The sequence below is a fragment of the Balaenoptera borealis genome (assembly GCF_965194805.1).
Source record: "Balaenoptera borealis genome assembly, chromosome: 3".
NCBI lineage: Eukaryota > Metazoa > Chordata > Mammalia > Artiodactyla > Balaenopteridae > Balaenoptera > Balaenoptera borealis.
The window spans coordinates 176,802,545-176,816,335 of NC_138866.1; the positions used below are offsets into that span (position 1 = coordinate 176,802,545).

General features: G+C 51.6%; 1 protein-coding gene across 11 annotated transcripts in view; it reads right to left on the reverse strand.

Moving 5' to 3' along the window:
• The window catches only part of FRMD4A (FERM domain containing 4A), a 474,860-nt gene that overhangs the window by 87,938 nt on the left and 373,131 nt on the right, over nt 1–13,791 (reverse strand). For 10 of the 11 annotated variants that reach the window (XR_014242614.1, XR_014242615.1, XM_082385295.1 and 7 more), the window contains 3 exons: nt 7,786–7,869; nt 2,932–2,997; nt 2,634–2,691 (listed from right to left, as the gene is read on the reverse strand). Coding sequence is in view for 8 of the 11 variants with exons in the window: in XM_082385295.1 (XP_082241421.1) it covers nt 2,634–2,691; nt 2,932–2,997; nt 7,786–7,869 (208 nt within the window). In the remaining 3 variants the exon portion in view is untranslated. Of the gene's footprint in view, nt 1–2,633; nt 2,692–2,931; nt 2,998–7,785; nt 8,125–13,791 lie in introns of those variants that run through there. The other variant, XM_082385290.1, reaches the window with a different exon arrangement.

Sequence of the window (13,791 nt, forward strand, 5' to 3'; positions counted from 1 at the left end):
CCCCTGTCTCTGGAAAGTGCCCGGGTGACTGCAATGGTTTCAGAGAACAGAACAAGAGGAGAGATGAAGGCGACTGCAATTTCAGTTTGTCGAGGTAAGAGCTCTCATCACACCGTGAAATGTGGCATTGTGAAATTTACAAGGCCACCAAACAGTGAGTCTTGATATAGTTAATTAGGCTCTTTCTCCAAATAGATAGGAGAGCAATCACTCACGTCTGGAGATTCCAAGAGCCAAACACACAGGCACACTTGGCACTTGGAAAATCGCAAGGTCTGCTTCTGGCCTCTAACAAGCTGCAAAGGAGCATACTTCTAAAGTTTGATTGGAAGGCAGAAAGCATGCATATCAGAGGTTGCCTTTCTGTCAAGTTCTAGGGCTGAGGAGGAAATGGAACACAGTAAGCAAGTAAAAGACCAGATGAGGTTTTATCTCAAAGCCTTCTCATCTAGCTGTCTCAAGCCATCTCAACAGTCTTCCAGCATCTAAAAAACTTCTGTGGGCTAGCTGAAGAAGCAAATTTCATAATCTCTATTTTAATTACGAGTGACGGAGGTGAGGTCAAGCTAAGAACAAACAGCAAATCAGAGAATGGAATGGAGTCGGGGATTCTCGAGTTCCTGGCTCCCATTCCTGAATGCAGACCCCTTTGCTAAACATCACTGTAGAATATCTCCACAACTGAGGGAGAGACTCACAGTTTGATTTCTGTGACATGCCTCTTGTAATAACGTCAGGACTACTGCCGGACCCTTCTGTTTCCTTTTTGGTAGCAAGATGGCAAAATGGACATGGGCTCCAAACTCTCATTAGCAGTGTAAGAGTTGAACCCTGGCAGCCAGAAAGGGGGATTCTGAGCCTCTTTTCATGATCAATTCCATTTCCTTTTGGGGAGCTGACTGCCCACTGGCTTCAGTGGCCACATCCCAGGGCACAGCCAGCTGTACAGGGGGTAAGTCTCCTTAGAGGATCCATCCTTCTCATGTGGGACAGAAGATAGCCCAGGAGGCCAGGTCACACTTCTCATGACAGACTATAGCTTAGGCTTAAGCAGGGCAGGGATGGCTGTGATGGTCCTATGAGGTCTGTGCATCATGGTGAAGAGGGATGAAGAGCTTCTGTTGGTGGGAAGGGTGTTGGAAGGACATCAGGAAGAACTGAATCACTGCAGGCTCTGATAGATCCTGGGCTGAGCTGCTGGGTGGGACTGCAGTCCCCATACATGCCTCATAACTGAGCTCCACAAATATCATTCTGACATTTGTTCCCACCATGGAAATGTGTACATCCAACTACTCAATTCAATTCTCAATAATAGTACTTGGTACATATTTACTGGGTATCTACTAAGTATCAGGCACTACACTGGGTTCTGGGAAAATATAACAGAGTGCAACAGTCTTTGCCATCAAAAGGCTGCAGTTTAGAGGAAGATACAGGCCATTATGTTAAAATGCGTACCAAGGACGTGCAAAGTGCCGTGCAAACTGCCGTGGGCGACACAACAGTGAATGAAACACGGTGTATGTTCTGGTCTAAAGGAATTAAAAATATAGTCGGGGGCTTCCCTGGTGGCACAGTGGTTAAGAATTCATCTGCCAATGCGGGGGACACGGGTTCGAGCCCTGGTCCGGGAAGATCCCACATGCCGCAGAGCAACTAAGCCCGTGAGCCACAACTACTGAAGCCCGCGCACCTAGAGCCCATGCTCTGCAACAGGAGAAGCCACCACAATGAGAAGCCCGCACACCGCAACAAAGAGTAGCCCCTGCTCACCGCAACTAGAGAAAGCCCACGCGGCAACGAAGACCCAACGCAGCCAAAACTAAACAAATTAAAAAATAAATAAATAAAACTTCACCTGAAAATATTTTAAAAATATATATAGTTGGGTGGAAACACGGGGAAGGAAACCGGTGGAAAAGCATGGAATCTCGGGTTGGTTGGTGGGACTGTCTTGAGTTCAGAAGTGTTTTCTGCTCTTTTTGTCTGGACTTTGGGCAATGACTTTGATAAACTTCACATTGGGGTAAACGAAGGAAAGGAAGTTATCCTTTTTCAGGATAGAAAAGGGCATGTGAGGGCATCATTACCTATTATTTCGAAGAGGAGATCCCAGCCTGGGACATTATGGATAAAACGCAAGAGAATTTAGAAGGGGGCCTGTGTTACATTGGACTTGCCATTGCCCATAGTCTTCTTTAAGAAGACAGAGCCTGTCGATTTGTCAGACCATAGTCCCACTTCTCCTATTAAGTTGCCTACGTGGCATTTGACCACCAAGAAAAACACTGTTGATTCTGCTTAAAGTTTTTGTTCTTTGCGCTTAGATGGAATTTTCCTACTGAGAGGCTCTGCAGTCCTGATCTCCAGGATTCTTCTGAGAATGAAGAAGTAAGCATTTACCACACCCACTTCACAAAAAGGCAAGTGAGTTTTGGAGAGAACCCGAATCAAGTCTCACTACACTAGGGGGGGACGTTCCATTGTCCCAACGCCCCCTAGCATGCGATCTTCCTGCCCAAGTCCTCCCCACTCCACAAAAAATCTTCAGTAAGATTAAAAAGAAAAAAAAATGAGAACATTTTTTTTTAAGGGCGTGGTGGCAACTTTCACCAAATGAGTTCACTTACCTTCACTGCGTAATAGTGAACCCCGTAGGTTGGGAGAGACTCCACGATGCTCATGTAGCTGGGAAGACAACACAACACACACACCTGGTTATTCAGCAGAACTGGTATCATATACGTATTGGTGTGTGTGTGCACGTGATAAAGTTCTCAGAGTAATCATTTCCGTGAAAAATACATGGAACCACCCGCCCCCGGAGCTACGTCTCTCCCAGCAGAACTGAACAACCCTGACATCCACTATGTGAACACACACACACACACACGGCCTCAGCAGCACTGTGGGTTGGGGAGCGCTTACTTGACGATGGCTTGGCCTCTGGTCTGGCCGTTCAGTTTCTTGTAGTGCTCGATGACCCGGTCCTCGCTAGAACGAGAGGAAAGGAGCCTCTGTCTCAGTCCCCAGGGCGACGGCCCCGCTCCCCGCTCACGGAGAGATCTGTGAGCCCCAGCATCCTCATGAGAAGCTCCAAGGAGCCAAGAGTTCCTGGAAAAATGACTTGTCCTGAAAGTAGCATGTCCGAACGCAGCCCAAGTGAGATGCCTAGGGCAAAGGATGTGCCCAAACCTTCTGTTTTCCCCTCAGAGGACTCGCATTCTCTTTGTCTTGGGCTTATCATCAGTAAAAGGAGAGCCGGGGTTTGCGGGTTGGCTCCTTGTAAGAAATGATACTGTGGGAGCAGAGAACGAAGTGGGGAGCGTGCGTGCCAGCGGTGGGGGGGGGGGACATGGGACAGAGGACAGGGAGAGGGCTACTGGCCGGAGGTCCGCGTGGACGCTCTGGCCGACCTCCCTCGGGTCCTCCTCCCCCTCCTGAGCTCCCGGGGCCTCCGGGGTGGGGCAGGCAGGCGTGGACTCTTGACAGGACGCCCACGGCCTCCCCACCCCGAGTTAGCAGGCAGGGTTGAGGGCGTCCAAGGAGGATGGGAAAGTCCTGGAATCTGGGGCCGGTTAACACAGACCGTGAAGCAATAAAAGGCCCAGAGGAGTGCTGGCGAGATAAGAAGGAGGCAGAAATCAGAGGGCCACCCCGGAACCTTCTGAAACCTTAGTTCTAACACAGCAAGAGGCCAGCTCGCTCCTTGAGGGGCAATGCAGGCCACACCCTCCTGTGACGGGGCGGACGGCAGCAGGGGCCCCTCTGGGAAGTGACCCCGTGCCCCGCTGCCTTTGCAGGCCCAGGAGCAACCTTGGGAATCACAGGGGAAGCACGTCCCACCTGCTGGGGGGTCACGGCCAAAGGCCTGGCCTCTGGGACCGGCCGCACGGCCTTCCTCCTCACGCCTCTGCCTCACGTTCCTCCCCGCTGGCCCGGGGACTCCGTGACAAGGAGGCGACCCCAGGGACGAACCCTCGAGACCTCCTTGGTTGACCTTTACGAGCTATTATTCATTTAGTATCCCGGAACTGATCGAAAGCCTTCTTTCACCCCCCTCTGTCTTTGCCAGCGAGGCCACCTCTGGGGGGGTCACACATTCTACGTGTTCATCACCTAGTACTTGGGGCTCATTTAGTTATCTTCTCGTTACTCTCCCAATCTTCCATGAATCTCTCTTCACTGTAGTGTTCTGAAAGTTGACGCACGTAAGGCTGGCCCCTCACAGGAACGTGTCTTCTCTAATGCCCCGGATGGGAAATGGCTGCCTACGGGGGGCCTCGGTCTAGTTGAGGGTCGTGTCTATGGGGTCCGGGCACCTCTGTTCAGAAGGGGGCAGCTGCAGCCGTGTTTCTCCTCGGCTCCCACACACCACGGAAGTTCTACGCGGAGGGGGACAAAGCCCTCTCCTGATAGAGAATTCTCCAGAAGCGTCCTCTCTGGGGTCGACACCAGCCTCCCAGAGCATCAGAGTCGTGTCAGGATGTTCTGGGGTTACCCTTCCAGCTTCCTCCCCAGCCAGCCACTGAATCAACAGCCGGGTGGCCACACGACGTGGCATCTGGGGAAGTGGACTCCTAGGCCCGGGGTCCAGCCACGCAGCATAGCTACAGGCCTGCTTCCTTGGTATAGAGCTGCAGAGAGGGTCCCTGGTTCCCTGGGCGGAGGAGGGGAGACGGAACTTAACACAGTGCCGTGGCTGTGAACATGAGCATGGCGTCGGGAAAAACACCAGCGGTGTCAGCAATACCGGCGGGCAGCTGTTCAGCTGTTCACAAACTGACTGGTCCGAGCCTGGGGGGGTCTCACCGTGCCTGACAGCTGTGGGGATCGGTCACCCTGCCTCGCCCGGTTCCTCCTGCTGTCTGAGACCCACCGCGAGGCCACAGTATCTTCCTTCTTCCTCGGCTTTTCCCACGTCTTCTGCCCCAGTGGAAACTCCACGGGCTGGCGTGTGACAAGAGCCGCCTGAGACCCACTCCGCCCCCGGCCCCGCTCCTGCCCCTCTCCAGGCTTTGACAGATGACTCACACGCACCAACTACCCCAGATGCTCAGCGTGGACTAAACGGGATTATCATCAGAGACCCATGAGGCAGAGGAAACGGGATCCCAAAACACGTTTGGAGGACACGGTGTTACATGAAGGAAAAAGGCAAATGACCAAGGCTGACCGTGCCCCAGGCATGGCATGGCTGGTCCATGTCTGCAGACAAGGAGCCCTGAAACAAGGCGATGGCCACAGGGCTCCCTGCCTCGGAGGAGCCGTCGGCCTGTGACGGGAAGATGTCCCCTCACACCTGGAATGGGCGGTATGAGTGGTCCCGCATTTGCAGCAGAGGCGTTCCAGAGAATGCAGCTCGGGGCCCTGATGCTGCCTTGTTCTGTGGCCCTGGGCACTTTGTGCCCCGGCTGCCTCCCCGACAGAGAGATCACGTGGGGTGAGAAGTCCAAGCTTGTTGAACGCTTGGGGGAAACGAGCAGAAAGGATTATGACGTGATGACTCAGCATCGCTATGCGCCGTTCCCCTACTTCCTGATGGCATTTTGTGCCTTTTTATTTCCTCTCTTAATTACAGCCTGAATTCGGTCGATAGGGTTAGTCCCATTTTAGAGATGGGAAATCGAGGCAGCAGAGAAGTCACACGAGCTTCCTGGACTATCATTACCCCACAGTTCAGAGGCTTGGCTGGGATTCTAAACCCCACTGCTTTTGCTCACTAGGCTGTAATGCCTTCCCTGACTAGTGGCGGATGGGCTCCCAGTGGCTTCTTTTGGCCTGAAGGTTGTCCACTGCATCTGTGAATGTGTGTGTGTGTGTGTATACTTTTTTTTTTAAGCAATGCATCATCAGAATGGTTCATGCTACTGGCTTGTTTGTGTATAAGCTGAGCTGTAGAGCAGCTGAGGGTACCTGCTTCAGGAACATCCCTCCCTCGGTCCTGCCATCCTCCCAGTGCATTTAGACAGTGACACGGGCACCTCTGGGTCCAAATGAGGCCCAGGAAAAGCACTGGCCTGGTCACAGAGATAGAGGGCTGCTCTGGCAGGACAGCTACGGATGTAGATTTGGATGAAGCTGTTCATAACGACAAAAGAGAAAGCATAAGCATGAAGGAAGGAGTCTCTGTGTTGGTGACAATGTTTGCACACAGAGCAGACTGTGGAGGTAACAGAAGAAAATCCAGAGAGAGAAAGAGGAGAGGAAAGGAGGTGTTCATAGCTCGGAAATGAGCACAGAGTGTAAAAAACATTTGGAAACAAACACATGAAATAATTGAGGGAGGGATTAGGCTGAAAGCAACTCTAATTCCAGACAACCCAGCAACATTACAGCCCCCGCTGACAAATACATTTCACCAGGTAGGATCTACCAGCTTCTCAAGTTACTTCCTTGTATCTCGAGCTCCTTCACCACTGGTTTCCTGAAAATGAACCGATGGGAGGATAGAGAAGGTAAGGCCCAGGGAGCATAAGGAATTGGGGAGAGGCCAATCGGGTTCCACGAACAAGGGAACAGGAGTGCCATCTGGGGGTGTTCGTATGTGCATGCCACCAGGTTGGAAGTCTGGAAATTGACACGTGCAAAGTGTTTGCACGTTAAACCAATTTTGTTCTTTGGGGGCAAATTAGAAGGATCTAAAGCCACTATTTATGGACACCTGTGTTACCAAAAAAAAGAATGGCAACAAAACAGTTCAGAGAGATGAAACTGGGGATGCCAGTGCACGGGTGGGAGCTCTCAGCCTCAGGGTTCAGCTCTTTTGTTTCCCATCCAGCTGCCCCATCACTTGGTCTCTTGGCAAGAAATGAGTTACGTACTGGAGTTTCATCCTGCTAATGCCCTCTGCAGCAAGACGCACCCCATCCCAGCCAAAGGAATCCCTTAAAGCCACCCGGATGACTGAATAACTAGTCTGTCGACTGGAAAGGTGTCTGGACAAGATGAAATGTTAGTAAACTGGCAACTTCATAAAGCATATTACAGAAGTGCTTAAAAGTCATATGTTATAATTCAATAAGACTGACTTGTTCTGCAATTTTTGTTTTATCTTATTATTGTTTTTTAAATAAAAGCCGTTACAGTGCTTTTTGTCAAGGAGTCAGAAGGACGACTGGGGGAGCGGCATTTTGCTTTCAAAGGACAGTGGTCAGGGCTCGCTAGCCCAGCAGTATTTCAACACACTGCCCGGCAATGCAAACCCCGCTCCACTGTGACCCGAACCACAACCTGGGAACCGTTCAAGTGCCCGATTCATTCAGAATCAGTAATTTAGGGCCCGACAGATGAACTGTGGTGTAATGTTACACGGAAGCTAAATCAGGAGATATTAAACATTGTGGGAAAATAAAAGAATCAATCTCTCTCCTCTGCAAAGAAAAAAACCCTGCCCTGCTCCCGCATCTCAAAACCCCACACATCCTGTCAGCAAATGACAAGGATTCCAAAGCGAAACTCTAGCAGCTCACGAAAGAATCTCCAAGGAGGCAAAAGCATCCAGAGGGAAATTTTAGAAGGTTTTTTTTGTTTTTCTGTTTTTTAAAGAAAGAAAATAGGGAAAAGAGGTCTCCCACATTTCACGTTATTTAAATAAATGCAGAAAACAGTTTCATAAAGACTCAAGCCACTCGACACAGTTTGGAGTCGCTGTCTGATTGGGGTGCAGGCGGACCCGTGGTGGCGGGGAGGATGGACAGTCGCCCGGAGCCTCCTGCGTCCCTAGAAGGGGCTCCGTCCTGGAGGGGGGACGCCTGGGGCACGCAGAGAAAGGGGGCTTACCAGTAAGCCAGGGAGGGGTGCTCCTTCAGAGCCTGCGTGGGAAGTGCTGGCAGTTTCTTCAAGTCCGTCCTCACCACTTCGTTGCTGGAAGACAGGGCAGACAGACAGACAGCGCGGCAGAGACGTGATCAGACTCGGAGAAAGCCACAGCACCACGCGAGGCGACCCGGCCCAGTCTTGTCCTCAGACCCCACATCTGTCCCCCTTTAGTGAAGAGTGGTGCTTTCTTTGTACTTATTTACTTAACAGAGACGCAAAAGAACACACAGCACGCAGAGCCCAGCGGCCTTTCCTTGTAGAGGGCAGGGCCGGGCAGAGCCGTCTCGGATGCCTGCGGGTTCTTTTCAAGCCCTGCGTGCCAAGGGGGCACGGAGGAGTGTCCCCGGGCAGCAGGAATGTGGGCAGAAGGGTCACCACTTTCCCCACGGGGGGACCTTAGGGAGGTCTTGAGGGCCCCGCCGTGGGCTTTGAGAATGGACAGCTCGATTGTTTTCTCCTTAAGCTGTTTCCCTCACTAACCCACACAGGCCAGTTTTCTTTGCCTGGACTGACCACATGCTAGAAACTGTTGTCCAAAATATGACAAATGAATAACATTTGTTTTTAAAAAAATTTTTTTTGATTGAAGTATAGTTGATTTACAATGTTGTGTTAGTTTCAGGTGTACAGCAAAATGATTCAGTTACATATATATATATTTTTTTCCCACATTCTTTTCCCTTATAGGTTATTGCAAAATATTGAGTAGAGTTCCTTGTGCTATACAGTAGGTCCTTGTTGGTTATCTATTTTGTATATAGTAGTGTGTATCCGTTAATCCCCAGCTCCTAATTTATTCGCCCCCCACTTCCCCTTTGGTAACCATAACTTTGTTTTCTATGTCTGTGGGTCTAGTTCTGTTTTGTATATAAGTTCATTTGTCATTTGCTTTTGACAAGATCCAAAAACGACTTAGAAAGTGTGAAGTGGATTATCAGGCACTAGGAGGAGGTCTTATGCGTCCGGTCCCTGGACCAGAAATTCTTCCTTCCCTTCAGACTCGCGTGGTCTCAGGTTTGGGAGGTACTTTAAATTCCCCTAATTTAACCAGGGGGCTTCAGAGCCTTGACTCCCCTGTGGGCGCTCAGCAGACCCGCACCCGTGTTGGGACAGGGACGTCTGGGCGTTGGTCCCCACTGTCTACCTCCAGAGCCAATCAGCATGGGCACTCAGCAGACCCGCACCCCTGCTGGGACAGGGACGTCTGGGCGTTGGCCCCCACTGTCTACCTCCAGAGCCAATCAGCATGGGCACTCAGCAGACCCGCACCCCTGCTGGGACAGGGACGTCTGGGCGTTGGTCCCCACTGTCTACCTCCAGAGCCAATCAGCATGGGCGCTCAGCAGACCCGCACCCCTGCTGGGACAGGGACGTCTGGGCGTTGGCCCCCACTGTCTACCTCCAGAGTCAATCAGCATGGGCGCTCAGCAGACCCGCACCCCTGCTGGGACAGGGACGTCTGGGCGTTGGCCCCCACTGTCTACCTCCAGAGCCAATCAGCATGGGCGCTCAGCAGACCCGCACCCCTGCTGGGACAGGGACGTCTGGGCGTTGGCCCCCACTGTCTACCTCCAGAGCCAATCAGCATGGGCACTCAGCAGACCCGCACCCCTGCTGGGACAGGGACGTCTGGGCGTTGGCCCCCACTGTCTACCTCCAGAGCCAATCAGCATGGGCACTCAGCAGACCCGCACCCCTGCTGGGACAGGGACGTCTGGGCGTTGGCCCCCACTGTCTACCTCCAGAGCCAATCAGCATGGGCACTCAGCAGACCCGCACCCCTGCTGGGACAGGGACGTCTGGGCGTTGGCCCCCACTGTCTACCTCCAGAGCCAATCAGCATGGGCACTCAGCAGACCCGCACCCCTGCTGGGACAGGGACGTCTGGGCGTTGGCCCCCACTGTCTACCTCCAGAGCCAATCAGCATGGGCACTCAGCAGACCCGCACCCCTGCTGGGACAGGGACGTCTGGGCGTTGGCCCCCACTGTCTACCTCCAGAGCCAATCAGCATGGGCGCTCAGCAGACCCGCACCCCTGCTGGGACAGGGACGTCTGGGCGTTGGCCCCCACTGTCTACCTCCAGAGTCAATCAGCATGGGCGCTCAGCAGACCCGCACCCCTGCTGGGACAGGGACGTCTGGGCGTTGGCCCCCACTGTCTACCTCCAGAGCCAATCAGCATGGGCGCTCAGCAGACCCGCACCCCTGCTGGGACAGGGACGTCTGGCCGTTGGCCCCCACTGTCTACCTCCAGAGCCAATCAGCATGGGCGCTCAGCAGACCCGCACCCCTGCTGGGACAGGGACGTCTGGGCGTTGGCCCCCATTGTCTACCTCCAGAGCCAATCAGCATGGGCGCTCAGCAGACCCGCACCCCTGCTGGGACAGGGAGGTCTGGGCGTTGGCCCCCACTGTCTACCTCCAGAGCCAATCAGCATGGGCGCTCAGCAGACCCGCACCCCTGCTGGGACAGGGACGTCTGGGCGTTGGCCCCCACTGTCTACCTCCAGAGCCAATCAGCATGGGCACTCAGCAGACCCGCACCCCTGCTGGGACAGGGACGTCTGGGCGTTGGCCCCCACTGTCTACCTCCAGAGCCAATCAGCATGGGCACTCAGCAGACCCGCACCCCTGCTGGGACAGGGACGTCTGGGCGTTGGCCCCCACTGTCTACCTCCAGAGCCAATCAGCATGGGCACTCAGCAGACCCGCACCCCTGCTGGGACAGGGACGTCTGGGCGTTGGCCCCCACTGTCTACCTCCAGAGCCAATCAGCATGGGCACTCAGCAGACCCGCACCCCTGCTGGGACAGGGACGTCTGGGCGTTGGCCCCCACTGTCTACCTCCAGAGCCAATCAGCATGGGCGCTCAGCAGACCCGCACCCCTGCTGGGACAGGGACGTCTGGGCGTTGGCTCCCACTGTCTACCTCCAGAGCCAATCAGCATGGGCGCTCAGCAGACCCGCACCCCTGCTGGGACAGGGACGTCTGGGCGTTGGCCCCCACTGTCTACCTCCAGAGCCAATCAGCATGGGCGCTCAGCAGACCCGCACCCCTGCTGGGACAGGGACGTCTGGGCGTTGGCCCCCACTGTCTACCTCCAGAGTCAATCAGCATGGGCGCTCAGCAGACCCGCACCCCTGCTGGGACAGGGACGTCTGGGCGTTGGCCCCCACTGTCTACCTCCAGAGTCAATCAGCAGCATCCACTTGGGATGGCTCTGCTGTGTAAAGGTGTCTCCCTATACTGGTCCACCAGAGCGCCTCCTGGCCCTTGCTGGGGAGCAGAGGTCACCCCGTGAAGCCTGCATGTACACACAGTTCTAACCTAGGCTATGGGAGCAGCTTCTGTTCTGCTCATGCAAATCAAGGCAAATATCGACCACCGGGACCTTGGGCAGTAGCATCTAAAAAGCAAGGAGATAGGAGCTCACAGGTAAATACAAAGGAAGGAGGGAACACCACAGTCACACGCCTTTCTGTGAGCCCCCGCCCAGCCAGATACACTGCCTCCAGCTAGGAATCAGCAGCTACCCTTTGGATGCCAAGTGCCAGTGGGCAAAACCATTTCCATACTTCATGTACCTGGTGACAAAGAAACACGTGGATGTGACCTTATAGCTGCTCCCAGAAAGGGTGTTTTTCAAGTGGACTAAGAAACAGTGACAGTGAAGTTTGTGAATCTTGGCTTTGGACAACCAACCGGAAGGAAAATCTCAACTTGTAACTGTTGAAATCAATAAATCTAAGTCCTTGAACGGTTATCACATAGGTGGCAAGGATTTATTGATTAATAATCAATAAGTTGAATGTATTTATGGAGCCCCTGCTATAGGGATATATAAAAAAAGGATAAGCCATAGTCCTCATTCAAAAGGTGCTCACAATTCAGTGCAGGGAGTGAGAGGTGCGAATAAAAAGAGAACTGACTACATGGGCAGCACTGGATCATGTCGATTCAAACAACAAACTAAAAAGTTTGCAGGAAAGGAAGGCCCCTGTGTGCTCTATTGTAAAAGCAGACTTTGGGGCAGAAAGGGTCCCAAAGGGTCTCCACATGGAGAAAAGGACAGGAATCTTATTTTTCTGCTCAGTGGAATACAGTAGAGTATGGAGGCCAGGAACTGAAGAGATCAATTAGAACGGGTGGTATGGAAGGGTTAAGCAGACCAAATAAATGGCAGATTAGGCATAGGATTTTGAGGCCCTTCCATGCCAGGCTGGTAGAGTTCAAGTTTAGCCGGGAGGCAAGGGTCAGCACTGGAGCTTTTCAAACAGGTCACCTCCTTGTGTTTAGGAAAATTCAATTCCCAAGCAGAGTTTGGAATTTTTACTAGCATGTTATTAAGGCATAAAGGAATACTCAGGTCCCCGAACACCCAAGAGCCTACAGTGATGAGTTTCTGGGTCTTATCTTCCCTGTTTATTAACTATAAGCTCCCTGAGAACAGGGATTTGTTTCATGGACTCGTCAGTACCTAGGGTGGCACCTTATGGGTTGAACGTTTATTGAATGGAACTGTGAGAAAGACAATTAAGCTGAAGCACGAGTGTGGGTTTAACTCACACTCATCACATCTAAAGTATATTTGGGGAAGGAAGGAACGAAAAGAGGAAGAGATTGTCTTACCCACTAAACACTCATTTGTTGGCAAACAAACGTCCCTGATGAGAGAGTCCCAGGTCTGACTTCCTGGCTGGAGCTGCAGTGGCTTTTTTTTAGCGCTCCCCCAGGGCCAGGTGACACAGACAAATACAACAAGAAATCACGAAGGAAGGCGTGAAGCCCATCCAAATCCATTACATTCTGGAAGGGATCCAGGGCTCTTAAACCGTCCCAAAGGACAACTATGTAGGAATGTCCTATTTGCCTTTCTGCTGTCTGTAAACATCTGTAATGACTTAGAGGGGGCCAGCCCTGTCAGATGATCTGGTCATACCCTGGCTGCAAATCACAAAGCTGCCTTAATGGGAGACCTGGTCACTCTATCTCCAGAGCCTTGGGAAGCTGAAACTGAAAGAATGTGCTAGAAGTTCCTAGCTTCCTCTCTCAAGATCTTCTACTTGGACATTTCCCCCAGAGTCAGGACACATGATAAATGCCAACTTATAAAATACCCTAAAACAGTTCCTTGTTCCAAACAGCGGTCAGTCTCCATTTCTAGCAAAAGAAAAAAGGTCTCTTGGAAAGTCACTTGCTAAACTGAGAGTAAAACTGAAGTCTTCTTATTTTTAATATTAACCAGATTTTATTCACAACTTTTAGGTAGTGATTAATGCTGCCAGCAAAAAATTGGTCTCTCAATGAAGTGTTAGCCTTTGATTTGGGTTTTTTTGCTTTTTTTTTTGTTTTTTGTTTTTTAAGATGATGGATCGTGGTTCTACTGTCCACCCTGCTCATAAAACATGGGAAGTTTGAATGATCTACTGTGGAAAACTAAGGTTTCTAGCAATATGCGTCAACTGGGGGATCTGTCACAATTAACAACAAGAACAAGTTTAACCAAGACACCACAGAGTGAAGAAAGCAAAAATGAAATTTGATAGGACGATTAGCAAAACCCACAAGGTGCTTGTTTTCCTTTAAAAAAATGACAAAATGCTTTTTCAGAAGATTCCCTTTGGGTTAAATGAGATGTCCATAACTTGCAGGACAAACTTGGGGCAGACAGAACTGGCTTCGTGTGGAAGAATTCTTCCTGAAACCAGTGGTTTTGAGGTGTCCTGGTACTAAAACACTAGAGCACTAAAGCCAGAAAGTTACACTAGTGTCACAAAAAAGGACTAACACGAAACTCAGAGACAGTAACATGATGCTAGTGTCCTACTAACTCCTCCGTATTTCATGAGTGTATCATGAAGGTCAAGTTCTCCAGGGAGAGGGACTTCATAAGTTAAAAAGAGTATTACGGGTCCTCATTATCCGCAATTACAACATCTGAAAATCTCTAAGATATAAAGCCTTCT